The 12,969-nt window shown below is 33.6% G+C and overlaps 2 protein-coding genes and 1 non-coding gene across 3 annotated transcripts; 1 reads left to right on the forward strand and 2 right to left on the reverse strand.

Annotated features, from left to right (window-relative positions):
* The first annotated feature begins 1,066 nt into the window (after nucleotides 1-1,066).
* Nucleotides 1,067-4,209, forward strand: LOC105770523 (ubiquinol oxidase 4, chloroplastic/chromoplastic). Its single transcript, XM_012591750.2, has 9 exons — nucleotides 1,067-1,340; nucleotides 1,425-1,617; nucleotides 1,737-1,830; nucleotides 2,028-2,143; nucleotides 2,333-2,441; nucleotides 2,998-3,066; nucleotides 3,360-3,431; nucleotides 3,519-3,566; nucleotides 3,706-4,209. The coding sequence occupies exons 1-9, from the start codon at nucleotides 1,201-1,203 to the stop codon at nucleotides 3,945-3,947; spliced, it is 1,083 nt and encodes a 360-aa protein (XP_012447204.1). The 5' UTR covers nucleotides 1,067-1,200; the 3' UTR covers nucleotides 3,948-4,209.
* A 372-nt stretch (nucleotides 4,210-4,581) lies between these two features.
* On the reverse strand, nucleotides 4,582-4,714 carry LOC128041499 (small nucleolar RNA snoR111). Its single transcript, XR_008196518.1, has one exon. It is a non-coding gene; the product is annotated as a small nucleolar RNA snoR111 (small nucleolar RNA).
* A 2,832-nt stretch (nucleotides 4,715-7,546) lies between these two features.
* LOC105769639 (1-aminocyclopropane-1-carboxylate oxidase) lies at nucleotides 7,547-9,333 on the reverse strand. The gene is made up of 4 exons (XM_012590409.2): nucleotides 9,139-9,333; nucleotides 8,801-9,027; nucleotides 8,387-8,720; nucleotides 7,547-8,112 (listed from the first exon to the last, which is right to left on the reverse strand). Exons 1-4 carry the CDS (start codon nucleotides 9,244-9,246, stop codon nucleotides 7,822-7,824), a joined length of 960 nt encoding a protein of 319 aa, XP_012445863.1. The 5' UTR covers nucleotides 9,247-9,333; the 3' UTR covers nucleotides 7,547-7,821.
* Nucleotides 9,334-12,969: the final 3,636 nt, after the last annotated feature.

Raw genomic sequence — 12,969 nt, forward strand, 5'->3', positions numbered from 1 at the left:
AAATAGTTATGTGAGAATAAATTGATAGCTATGAAAATAGTTATGTGATGAATTGTTAAGCAAAGTATACATGTGAATGTATATTACATGAGGGAACTATAAAAGATTCATATATGGATATGAAAATAGTATAAGTGAAATATGAATGATTTACAGTGGTGGAGTCAGAAAAATTTTTTGGGGCCTAGAATTAAATTGTATATTTTTACGATAGTAAAAATATAAATTTATCACTTTAATAGATTATATCTTTAATAATTTTTAAAAGATTAAATCAAATTTTTATTATTTTTTGGGGGTCAAAGTGTAATTTTACTATTACTAATTCAAAATTTATAAATTATAAAAGGTTTAAATGAAAATTTTTATATTTTAAGGAGGGGCCGGGGCCACTACCTACCTCTTGGCTCCACCACTGATGATTTATATACAAAGAGAATTGGAATTATGATTATATTTGTATTTTGAAATTGATTTGGAAACATGAGTTATGAGTTGTGAAATTTAATAATGTGATGAGATTGAGATTATTATGGAAACATGAAAGTGTTATATTTATAATGATTAAATTAAAGACTGATGTGTATTTTCTCTATAAATTTGGTAAATAACAATTGAATATGATTAGCATGTTAATAGAGATGTATACGTGTGTTTGTGCATGATATGTGATATATTAGAGTATTGTTTTGCACACCGCTTATACATATATTGTTGTGTTTGGTTGTATGTACTTTTGATGCAATTGATTTCTTTGGGTGAAAATATCATTATATTCATAATTTTATTTTGAAAATTAATAATTTCTTAATCATTTTTAAATTGATTTTGTGTTGGATTGTCTCGTGACACAAATTTATTTATGAGCTTAAATAATAATATAAATAAATATTTATTATAAAAATTATTAGCGAACAAGCAAGGTGGAGGGTCTTATGGGAACCCAACAAACGCACGAAAGGCCTTCAAAATAGCCCATCGTGTTCATTAATGGACTCAAAAGCCAGCCGAAAAGCCCATTTAAATTATAAAATAAAAGTCGTAAACAGTTGGCACAACCCGGGAATATGCGCCCATTGAACTGCCTTTTGACAGCCAAACTCGGAATTCCCAAAGCCGGCGCTTACGTTGTCAATCGCCAATTCCCACTTTCGCCTGTCTTAGTTTTCCATTTTTCTTTACTCTTAATTCGCCGAAGCGATGAGTCTTTCTTCATCGGCTTTTGCTATCTCGGCACCCTCTTTCTCCTTCAAAGCTAGACGTCCTAAAACCCCTCTTCCTTCCAGCTTCCAAAACCCTTTGCGTTGCAACTCCACCCCTTCCGTTCCTCCGCTATCCAGGTAAATTTCTTCGACCAACTCTTCATTTCCACCACGTTCTAATTATCAGAAAATAAAATTAATTTATGGTTTTTTTTATTGTAGGAAGTTGCATCCAGTGAAAGCAACTATCCTGCAGGAAGACGAAGAAGATGTCTTCGTAGAAAAATCATTTCGGACGACGAGTTTCCCAGGAAATGGAATTGAAGAAGTAGAGGAATCTCGCGGGAATTCATCATCTAGTAGTTTGGAGAAATGGGTCATCAAGGTTGAACAATCTGTGAATATCTTCCTCACGGTAAAATGTTTTATATATGTATATACATATTTGATTGTGTTAATTTCTGTTGGAATGAGTATAATTCAACCCATTTTGTTCAGCCAATTTGATTTGTTATTGATGTTATTTTTCTTCAGGATTCAGTTATAAAGATACTTGATACGTTGTACCGTGATAGAGATTATGCCAGATTTTTTGTGTTGGAAACAATTGCCAGAGTTCCTTATTTCGGTCAGTGACCTTTTTCTCACATCCTTTATTTACTTGATTCACCAGAAAGGTGCAACACCTTATCTATAGCTTTTGGCCATTTAGGGGAAATTATTGTTATTTTTAACATTTTGCTTGAGCTTTCTAATATTATCTTTCATTTACTTGAAAGAGTTTTTGTTGATATTTCGGTGTTTTTTTTTTTGTCTTTATGACAGCCTTTATATCTGTCCTGCACATGTATGAGAGTTTTGGTTGGTGGAGGAGAGCTGACTATCTAAAAGTGCATTTTGCTGAGAGTTGGAACGAGATGCACCACCTGCTTATCATGGAAGTAAGGTCCTATACTGGTTGAACGACTTGTGAACACAATCCTGATTAGCATGACATGATTTAGAGTGAGTTGCATAGAAAATTGAAAATTATAGACGGTGAAGATGATGGATTGTTTCTTTAATGACCCTATTGTTCTTGTAATATTGTGCCTCAAATAGATGACTTTTCTTATCATATTTGGTTTCAGGAATTGGGTGGGAATTCTTGGTGGTTTGACCGGTTTCTTGCTCAACATATAGCAATTTTTTATTATTTCATGACAGTCTTCATGTATACCTTAAGCCCAAGAATGGCATGTAAGTACATTTATCTGGATTTCACTTTGCAAATGCCCCTTTGTGCACACACACCTGTTTTCATTCTTCTGGCTCCTTCATCCTGAATGATAAAAGGACATTTTCAGCTCCAGTAAATCCCCTTACTAATGAGCTTTTAGGGAAAACCTATTGATGGACATAAGCAGTTACCAAGACCAAAGTTGCCATCTAATTTAGTTGGTAGTCTTTCTTGCATACATCCAACCCCCTGCTACCCTATTTTCAACCTATTTTACCAGTTTTAACAAGAAAGGACCAAAGAGAATATTTTAAATTTCTTAACCTCTGCTCAGTTCAAACACGTAAAACTTCTGCTCTGTTGTTGCTTTTTTGTGATTTCATCATACAGAGAAAATGCTTTTGTATTCTCGAAGTCTTTTTTTTTCTTTTCTGAATTTTATTTTACAGTAACATAGCTCTAATTGCATAGGACATGAAATACATGCTGTAGAGTGGGTCATTAAGATTGAAACTTGCTCACTTTCATTCATCTATGGTACTTAATTTGATATATTTGGTTTCATGGCTACTGCAGATCATTTTTCTGAATGTGTGGAGAGTCATGCCTTTGAAACCTATGATAAATTTATCAAGGCCCAAGGAGGTAAGATGTCAGATTCCCATTTCCATTTCCATGTCATTCATCTTATCTTATCTAGCTTGCAGTTTGTGTATGTATCATTTCTCACAAGTTTGGCAACAATTCTAGTTTCCAATTATCTTGCATATGTGAATGGCTTGCTCTGTGATTGCCCTTTACCAATCTGAAAATAAATTGTTGTATTGCATCAAGTATGATCTCCACTATGTTAGCTTAGTAGATATGCATTTCATTTTTTTTTATTTGTTACTGACTTTACCAATTTTGACTTGATATATTCCTTTTGTTTCTTTTAGATGAGTTGAAGAAGAAGCCTGCTCCCGAGGTTGCTATAAAGTACTATACCGGAGGTGATTTATACTTGTTCGGTGAGTATTTCCTCCTTTTAAACTGCATGGTTCAGTCTTATATTATGCCATATTGGGGTCTAACAATTTCTCCAATTTTCTGCCCAGATGAATTTCAAACTGATAGAGCACCCTGTTCACGAAGACCAAAAATAGGTGAAGGCCAGGATTTTGCTTTCCTCACCTTACTTTTGTTCCATTGCATGGGCTATAGGTGTTAACAGTGTTACAACCCATGTTATTACTAAATCCAATGCTAATGAGTGGTTTTGTATTTTCATGCCTATATCTACAGAGAATTTGTATGATGTGTTTATGAACATCAGAGATGATGAAGCTGAACATTGTAAGACAATGAAGGCTTGTCAGACTCATGGAAACCTTCGGTCTCCTCATTCATATGAAGAAGATGGCTTTGAAGACACGCCTGATTGCATGATTCCTGAAGCAGATTGTGAAGGCATTGTAGACTGCATAAAGAAATCTTTAACACCTTCTCAAGTGAAGCAAATCAGGACAGTTGAGAGAAATAGATGATGAACTCATGTGAGTCTACAAACATAGTGTAAAAGATGAAATACATGTATAGTATGAGCATAAAAGAAAATTGCATATCTCCCTCCAATTTATGGCTTTGATTCATAGTTAATGTTTTCAAATTTGTATATCCTCCCTGCTTAGGGGAAAGGTTTCCTGTTAGACAGGAGCAATAACTAAAAATGGCCTTTTCATTTGTCAAAATTTCTCTCGAGTGGGGAAAATTACCAACGTTTTTTAAGGGTCTAAACATTGGAATTTAGCTTCAGTCAAATGAATGGAGTTGTTGGTTAGACCATGCCCTCACTCTGAAATGGACGCAGGTCTTACAGAAGATCCAAGTAATTTCTTTTCGCTTTTCAGAAATAAATGATATTTGAAACCAATGTTAAACAGTTGATTAAGTTCATTGGCGGCTTTCTTTTTTTACTTTTATGGTAAACTCATTCAAGCAAATTTCTCGATTACCGCTTGATAAACAGGGTTACCCTTATGATTCGAATCTACGTAGGTACACAATCGAATAACCCGCATGGGTTTTTGAGATGAAGACCCGGCGTAGCTAGATTAATAGCTGGATGTAAGAAACAAGATGCAACAACGAAAGGAAAAGAAAGGGTAGACCCAAAAGCAAATGTGGACGAGCAACAATCAGATCGTCAATGGAGAAATGACGACTGAAACGATATCTCGGCCTTCGTTTTTGATATACCTCAATGTTCTTCCCTATGAAGAGACAATCTTATAAGCCGCCTCCTCACTTTTAAAACCGAACAGAGGTTTTCTGACGAAAGTCTGAGTACTGAATAAAGAAAAAGAACCCCATAAAAAAGAAAAAAAGAGAGCAAAAACAGACACAAGAAATTCTACAAGCAACAGAAACGAGCAGAATAAGAATAGTGAAGCATTGGCTGCAGGGATGGTGTTTTTATATATGGGTTTTTATAGAGGCTTAACCCTAGAGACGCTGCTGCCAATGGCTTATCTGATCATAATAATACACCCTTATTTAATTATTAAAGTTTGAATGGGCTATAAGAGTTGGGGCACGGCCTAATCCATTTAAACAGGGCACTAGAGTTTGAGCCCTTCTATATTTTGGTGGGGGAAAATGAAGCTGCATTCAAAATACGAAAACATGAACTAGCAATAGCACGGTATAGCATACACGACGTATTTTAGGGGTACAGTCTACAAGGGTTTTCCCCTCAAAGTTGTAACAAGCTCTCTTTAGATTATTATTCCCACTAATTAAGAACTTGTTTCTATTAAATGTTTTAAGTACTCTCTCCCAATTCTAGCTACCTGGAGAAATCACAAAGTAAAGAATAAGTGAAACCTACCTTGTTTTTCTTCCTGACATTAAAATGCAACTTGTAGAATGAACATGAAGCCCCAGGTCATAGCTACTGTGGCTAGCTTGACACACTTGAAGTAAAATCCCCAACATATTAAACGGAGTTACAAAATATAGCCCAAATGTGCTCTACAATACAATCAGCATTTCCAAACTTTAGATTCTTCTATTCAAACCTTTCGACTTTGATCCTTCAATTGGCTACAGATCCGCAGATAATAGAGTACTTTTCCCTTGTCCATTCTATGATGCTGACTTGGTGAGAAGTTCACCATGCAAATAAACACTAGCATCCAATTGAATCGGATTTACTACGTGCTCGTTAATTTACATATTTCTGAGCGAGTTTGTGAAATTCCGGTCGGTAGCCTATAGACGTTATATTTGATTCTAATTATCTGTGCACTGAGAAATAATAATGATGACCTGCTTCTAGATTCTAACTGACTAGGGGGGCAGAGAAACAATTCATGATGGCCAGGGCAAAAAGTAGGATGGTGGTGCTGGTGGAATTAGTTAGCGGTTCTATTCATAATTCCCAACACCACCAACTCACCTTCACACTGAATGATGCCCTTCTGGGGGATGACAGACACTCCAACAAGGCTCTGAAGTCAAATTCGCTATAATAATCGACTTTATTTTCGATCAACAAAAAACATGTTGGTATAGGTTATTATGACATGTTGATATATATGCCAAAGTACCAAAAAAGAAAGTGGTCCAAGCAGCACGGTGTTGTCTAGGGTAACAAGTAGCTCATGGACAGACAGCATATCCTTTTCTTTCTCATCTGATATTAACTTAACGTGTGGTTGTAATGCCCAACTCATTTGTTTTACCTATTGTGTGTGTCTGTCTGTGTCTGTCTCTATTATGTAAATGGCAGAATTCTATTCCTGATTGGCTGTTTTTCTTTACATCCATTCCATATTAATATTATTAGCTGGTTACCATAGATTTGCTTATGCCTAACTACTGCACAGTCAAGTTGGAAATTGTGACATGTTTATTTTTTACTTGAATGCCTTTTCTGGAATTTTCCGACTATCAACACTTGAAAATTCTCTTTGTCAAACTTTGTTGTTTGACTGTTGGTGGGTGCTTCTTGAATTCTGAGCGTAGATTCCCTTAATCTCCCCATTCTCATGTCCTTTGCTGTCAAATGGATGAAGCAGTAAGGGTTGAGTTTTTTTCCTCCAATTGGTTGTTATTTAAAATATTGTTGCAATTTTTTTTGGCATATTCCTAGTGTTAAGATTGAATAAGCAAAGTTCCTACGGCATTCACATTGTAATCTGTTTTAGTCACCTTGTCTACTTATCCTCAACTTTCCATAGCAAGATTTTAGCACAGCTAGACAGTAAAAAAAAACAGTAACTTTATGGCGACTGTGACCTTGAAATTGCCTTTTTGATTCTCCTTGGGGTCACTTTCTTTTCTTTTTATTCGGATAAGTGTCCTGGTCACTTTCTCATTCAAATAGTTTACGTTAATCAATGTTATTTGGATTTTGGGTAACTAAGTTGGAGGTTAAAAGGGTATTACAATAGTTAGTGATGCTACTTTGGGAACTTGTAAACCGAGATTACCAAGGTGCCCCGCGAAGAACATATGAAAAGGAAATCAATTTATATAATTAATGGGCACTGAAAAACAGGCCATTACCATGATATTAAATTTATGTTACTTTAATAGGATCTTGCTGAGAACTTTCCTGTCATTGAGTTTAGTGGATTCTATCAGTTTTCCACTTGGAGTTTGTGTGGATATTACAAGCTCTAGCCTTGATTAGCTCACCTTTGGATTATGATCCAAGAAACATAATAATTATGATCTAAGCAACATAATAAGCATTAATCGGCCGCTTGGCTGACGGAAAGATGATATAAATATTTCTTTATTTTCCTTTAAAAGCGGAGATGTGATTTCTCTGCTTTTATTATTAATTTTGGCAGCAGTTGCTCATAGAACAGCTTTTGGCAATGGTCAACTCTAGCTTTCTTTTTTCATTGGGCTATCCTGGTTTTAACCCGAGAGCTGATATTGTAGTAAGCAGTTGATGGAGATATTTAAGTGCTGGTTTGGTAATCTTTGGTACAGGAATAATAAGAGAATGGCAAGTTGGCAACAACAAATTGTTGTGTTGAAAGGAGAACCCACCGGCACCAAGTATGTAAAATGTTAAAGACAGAAATGAGACACCGAGTTATTGAAGCCTAACAAAGCCAAAAACAGAATCTTAAGGACAATTTTTCATGTCAAATATAATTTGGTCACTTCCGACAGCCAAAACATCTCATTTAAAGCACAGCCACTAGCGACCAGGCACCATATATAACTGAGGAATTCTTAGTACAAGCTTTTTCAGCTTATTTTAAACTACTAAGCTCCACACCTGCAGGCACTCACTAATTCCAGAACTATAATTAACAGAATTTATCCATCAGCCGACTAAACTTATTAACAGAAACACACTGCTAATTAAAACCCATCGCTCTTCAATCACTGAAGGACTCAAACAGTTGCAATAGGACCCAAGTTAACTGCAGACTCCACGGTCTTCATGGCTTCGAACCTTGGCTCCTTGGCTTGGAACTTGAGGCCAGCATAGAGCTTCATGTAGTCCTCAAACACAAATTTGGGGTACACTTGAGATTTGTCAGCTTCTTTCTCTAGCAAAGCTGGTGCTGGATATATAACAGCATCACTGCCCGGGTTGTAGAAGGAAGCAATGGACATTCTGGTCCCATCTGTTTGAGCAATCACACGGTGCATCACACTCTTATATTTACCATTTGTGATTACCTGGTTCAAGCAGATAAAAATAGTCAGCAAGAATATCAAGGAATGGGGCTTATAAAATAATTATTAGTCCCCAGCTGGAATTGATCTAGTTTGGAATAACTTTTGTCCTCCCACTTACATATATAGGCTTTGTGCTTTATGCAATAAAGAAATTAATTAATTGCAATATTATTCCATATTCCGTACGTAGCCAAATAGCCTATTATTATTATTATTATTATTATTATTATGTGGAATTAGTGTGAAAAAAACGGTGAGTGCTTGGTTGGTATACCTCAAGTTGGTCACCAAGGTTGATGACAATAGAGTGTTTCATAGGAGGAACATCAATCCACTGACCATCCTTGAGAAGCTGAAGGCCGCTGACCTTGTCATCTTGGAAGAGTAAGATGATTCCACCAGCATCAGTGTGAGCCCTGAGTCCCTTGATTAGGTCAGGTTTGGGGCATGGAGGATAGTTGCTAACCTTGGTACCAAAGGTTGGCCCTTTGGACCCATAAAACACTTTTTTCAGGTAACCAGGCTCCAACCCCAGATTCTCACACAACAGGTCCAAAAGTTGCTCTGCAAGCTTCTCCAACTCCACTGCAAATTCCTTCATCACCTTTCTGTTGTCCGAAAAAAAGAAGTTAAACATAAGGCCATTTTTCATCATTGACACAGTATAAGAAAGGAAGTGAACTCTGACCTGTAATCTTCTTCAAGATCAGGAATTTCAGACATGTTAGATTCAGGCAAGTGGCGCAAAAAGAAGGTGCTTTCCCAATCCATGTCATTGATCTCAGATTGAACAGCCTCAAGACCCTTACTGGCCACCATTTCTTTGAACCTTTGCTCCATGCACTTTCTGTAGTGCTCCTTTGTCAGCCTCTCCACAGTGTCCATCAGCTCATGAGATATTCCATGGTTCACCAACTTTTCAACAAAAGAGTAAACAAACATACAACAAAAAGATTAGAAGCATTAAAACCAATGAATCAACCAAGTAAAAGTTCTATAAAATACGCATTTGATAGCATTTAGTACCTCAAAGAAACCCCAATTCTCACAGGCATCTTTGATCATTTCCATGGCGGCTGCTCTCTCCTCACCATTGAGTTTGGAGAAGTCGATTACAGGGAAAGTGAGCTCCATTTTTTGTTTATCCCGGGGATTTTACTAAGCTTTTCTATCAATGAGGTTACGTTAGCTTCAAGGTGTGAGTGAAATGGGATCCTGGGGAAGAGCAATTTATAGGCACAGAGTGAGGGGCTAAAACAGGTGAAATAAAAAAAATTAAAAAATCAAAGGTGGGGGAACTTAGCAGATTAAGGCTAAAATAGATACTGCAAACTAAAAAGGTCCAAAAATATTTGTGAATAAATCTGTTTTAATATCAAATCATATTCTAAGAATTAATTTATAAATGTAAAATTATTTTAGTAGAACAAAATGATAAGATTGCCACAGTCAGATTAGATACTATTTTGCATGTTAGATTTCTTTTTCTTTTTGAGCAAAGCAAGTCGGAATTCATGTTTGTAGAAATAGTACAAAAAATAATTACTAACTAGAATACAAGAGATAGGTGCTGTAGTATTTAACCCATTTTTAGAGAGGGATTGGATGGTGTGGTGTGGTGCGTTTAGTTTAATTTTTATCTCACGCTACAATATCTAATCTCACCGCCACTATTGTTTTTACACTAATCGCAGATAAATGCACCGCTCATCCAAACTCACCCTTAGAGTCTTAATTTACAATCTAAATTAAAATATTATACCATGAAAGTTATTTTTAAAATCCTAATATGTTAAAACTATGAGAATTACAATTATATACTTGCATGGAAATTTTTATGCTAAATATATTTGTGATATTTTTTATCTAAATCAGAATTTTTATCGTCAGTAATGGTGATTAGTTCTTTGATTGTAAGTGTTTTCTCCTTTTCTATAGATAGAGATCATACTCCCAACAAACACGAAACCGGATTGGTATTTTCTAATAAGGTAAAATGGTAACTACTTTTGCATAAAAAATATCAATTTTTATATAATACGATAAGTAACACAGCAAAAATCCCCACCTTTTGCCTGATTCTATTTCTATCTATCTAGTATACATTATGTAGTATAATATTTGGTTCCATAAAATTATTAAAATTTATTGAAACAGCTTTAACCTTAAAACCTGAAACAATTATACATTAACAATAAATCCTATATTAACATAACGTCAATATAAATATAAATAACTCTTAATATTTACTCTCAATGTCATAAGACATTAAAATTAGAGTTGATAGTCTAGATTTTTTTTAAATTTTTAAACTATTCACGATAATTTAGTATGATTATTAAGCTTTTCATATTATTTTGGATTTTGAAATTTTTATTTTATTTTGATAAAATTAATTTTATTTTATTATTTTTGAATATTCTTAGATAAAATTTAAAATATTTTTATATACATTTCTAAAGATAGTAAATTTTAATTAATAAAAATAATCCATAAATTTTGGAAAAAATTATATAGTATTTTTAAATTAATTTAAATATAAAATATATATTTATATCATAAAAATAAAATTAATTATAAATTAAATAACAAAAAATTCAACTCAATTAGTGGGCTAAATTAGTCATATATGCCCAAAAAGTTATTCATTGACCAAATAAGTCGGTTTTTTAAAAATTTAAGGAAATAGGCAATTTTTGGAGAGAGCGTGTGAAAACTCGTCTTGCTGGGCGAGTTTTTTGCACAGTTGGCAGGAAAACGCGTTTAATTGGAAACGTTTTTTTGAAAATTCCAAAGAAAATGTATCCAGCTCAATGCGTTTTTCCTAACATGCCAACAGAAAGCTTTCCTGCCAACTGTGCAAAAAGTTCGCCAGTTGGACAATCTTTTTTGCCAACTGTGTAGAAAACTCGTTTAGCTGAACGGACTTTCACACATGCTCTCCAAAAAAGGTCTATTTCTCTAAATATTTTTAAAAGATGGACTTATATAATCAATTAACAAAATTTTCTGACATATGTAGCTAATTTATCCTTATTAGTGTAATTGTCTTCTTTTATTTGTGAACCAAAACTGTTGAAATACCATCATATCAATTTTTGTTTTCAGTTTTAAAAAGAACAATATTGTAAAGGTGAGGTGCCAGATTGCAAAATTCTGGTGGCGTAAGTAAACAGTTATTAGATCCGCTTCACCTCATCGCTCTTACTAACTTTTGGTGTTGAAGGGAGGGGCATCATCCCCCTCTGATCTTTGATGTCTAAAAATTCCTATTTGAATTTATCTAGACATTCTTTTAGTTGAGAGGACCCCATCGTCCATCCCTCCTACCCTGTCCATATCTTGCTTTCTCCATTCCTCTTCTACGAACCCCGAGGGACCTTTCCTATTCCTCCATGCACGCCCCCTCCCTTTTCTTTTCCTTTTATTAATATAGGTTGAAATTCGTATCATCATATTTGATTAGAGCGGCACAATCTTAATAGTTTAAAAATACGAGTAAAAACTTTAATAAATTGGGCATCTAAGAAAGCATTATTATAGCTAATCCCCTTATTTCCGTGATGTTAATAAACTTTACAAATTCTTTTAATTAAGTTGGTGTCATAATAATATATTTTTGTTTAAATAAAAGAAGTTCATTGTTGAGTAAATTTAAAAAGAATACATAAAATATTTCCTTTTAATAATTTAATATAGATAATTATTTTATATATTAATAATTAATTAATTTAATTTAATTTTACAAACAAAATTAAAAATAACATTATTAAAAAAATTAAATAAATGAAACATACATTGATTTATTAACAATATTAATGGTATATACTTGGATTAATTACTTTCATATTCCCCAACTTGTCATATCTTAATATTTCTCACACGAAAAAAGGTATAAAGAAGAGAAGGAGACGCCCCCACGTATGAAGCCGCCGGCATCAAATCAATCGTCGGTGAATCATATTTATGTTACTATCATTACTAATATGGGAATAAATAAGTTACGACGGTTTTAGTTCAATATAATACTTTATAAAATAATTATATTTTACATAAGAATATAATACTGTAGCTTTTTATTCATGATGTAAAGGTTTCAATATCGACCGATTTGACATACCATAAAATCAGGCTAAGTACCTTTTTTTTATCTTTAATAAATTCTCGAATCTAATTGTGATCTCTTGGGCTAAATAAATAAAAATATAGATTCCGGCAAAAATAAAATAAGGAAGAAAATGTCAAAACCTAGTAGTAATAATTAAACGAAAAGGCAATTGTAAGATAATCAGGATTTCCTTTCATTATCAATCTATAAACAAATATTATAATTACTAATCTATGTATTAGTGCATGAATGAGTAAAGATGAAAATATCCCTGTTTCCACACGTTTGGATTATAAAACAATTAATTAATTATAAAACTAAGATGCGTTAAAGATTAATTATCGATATAAGTAAATGTAAAATTACTTGTTGGTGTCGTCTGACACACCGGTGGCACTACCCCTACTTTCCTCCAATCATTCGGCCATCATTAGTTTAAAAAAAGAAAAAGAAAGAAACTTTTTTAATACTGTCACTGTGTTAGGCGGCATCCATAATATTTTTAATTGTTAAATTAACAATGTAGTTTATTGATAGATGGTTAAGTATTTGTGTTTTTGGTCATTGAGCCTTGGGTTCAATTTTTCTTCTACTTACATTTGTATTTTTTTCATATTGTTTCAATTTTTTAATTAATAAATATATTGTGTTCAATTTTTATTTAATAATTCTTTTATTTATAAAATCAAATTATAAATATGTAATTATTTATTATTAAAAATAAAAGAAAACTTGAAAACAACATATTT

This window comes from Gossypium raimondii, chromosome 5 (assembly GCF_025698545.1).
Source record: "Gossypium raimondii isolate GPD5lz chromosome 5, ASM2569854v1, whole genome shotgun sequence".
Classification (NCBI taxonomy): Eukaryota; Viridiplantae; Streptophyta; class Magnoliopsida; order Malvales; family Malvaceae; genus Gossypium; species Gossypium raimondii.

What these genes read in the sequence shown, in the direction of transcription:
- LOC105769639 (XM_012590409.2), bottom strand. Translation starts at nt 9,246, where the DNA reads ATGGAGCTCACTTTCCCTGTAATCGACTTCTCCAAACTCAATGGTGAG. An exon ending in GATCTTGAAGAAGATTACAG is followed by an intron (nt 8,721 to 8,800) that starts GTCAGAGTTCAC and finishes TTCGGACAACAG; the next exon opens with AAAGGTGATGAAGGAATTTG. An exon ending in ACCTTGGTGACCAACTTGAG is followed by an intron (nt 8,113 to 8,386) that starts GTATACCAACCA and finishes TGCTTGAACCAG; the next exon opens with GTAATCACAAATGGTAAATA.
- LOC105770523 (XM_012591750.2), top strand. Translation starts at nt 1,201, where the DNA reads ATGAGTCTTTCTTCATCGGCTTTTGCTATCTCGGCACCCTCTTTCTCC. An exon ending in ACCACCTGCTTATCATGGAA is followed by an intron (nt 2,144 to 2,332) that starts GTAAGGTCCTAT and finishes ATTTGGTTTCAG; the next exon opens with GAATTGGGTGGGAATTCTTG. An exon ending in ATTTATCAAGGCCCAAGGAG is followed by an intron (nt 3,067 to 3,359) that starts GTAAGATGTCAG and finishes TGTTTCTTTTAG; the next exon opens with ATGAGTTGAAGAAGAAGCCT.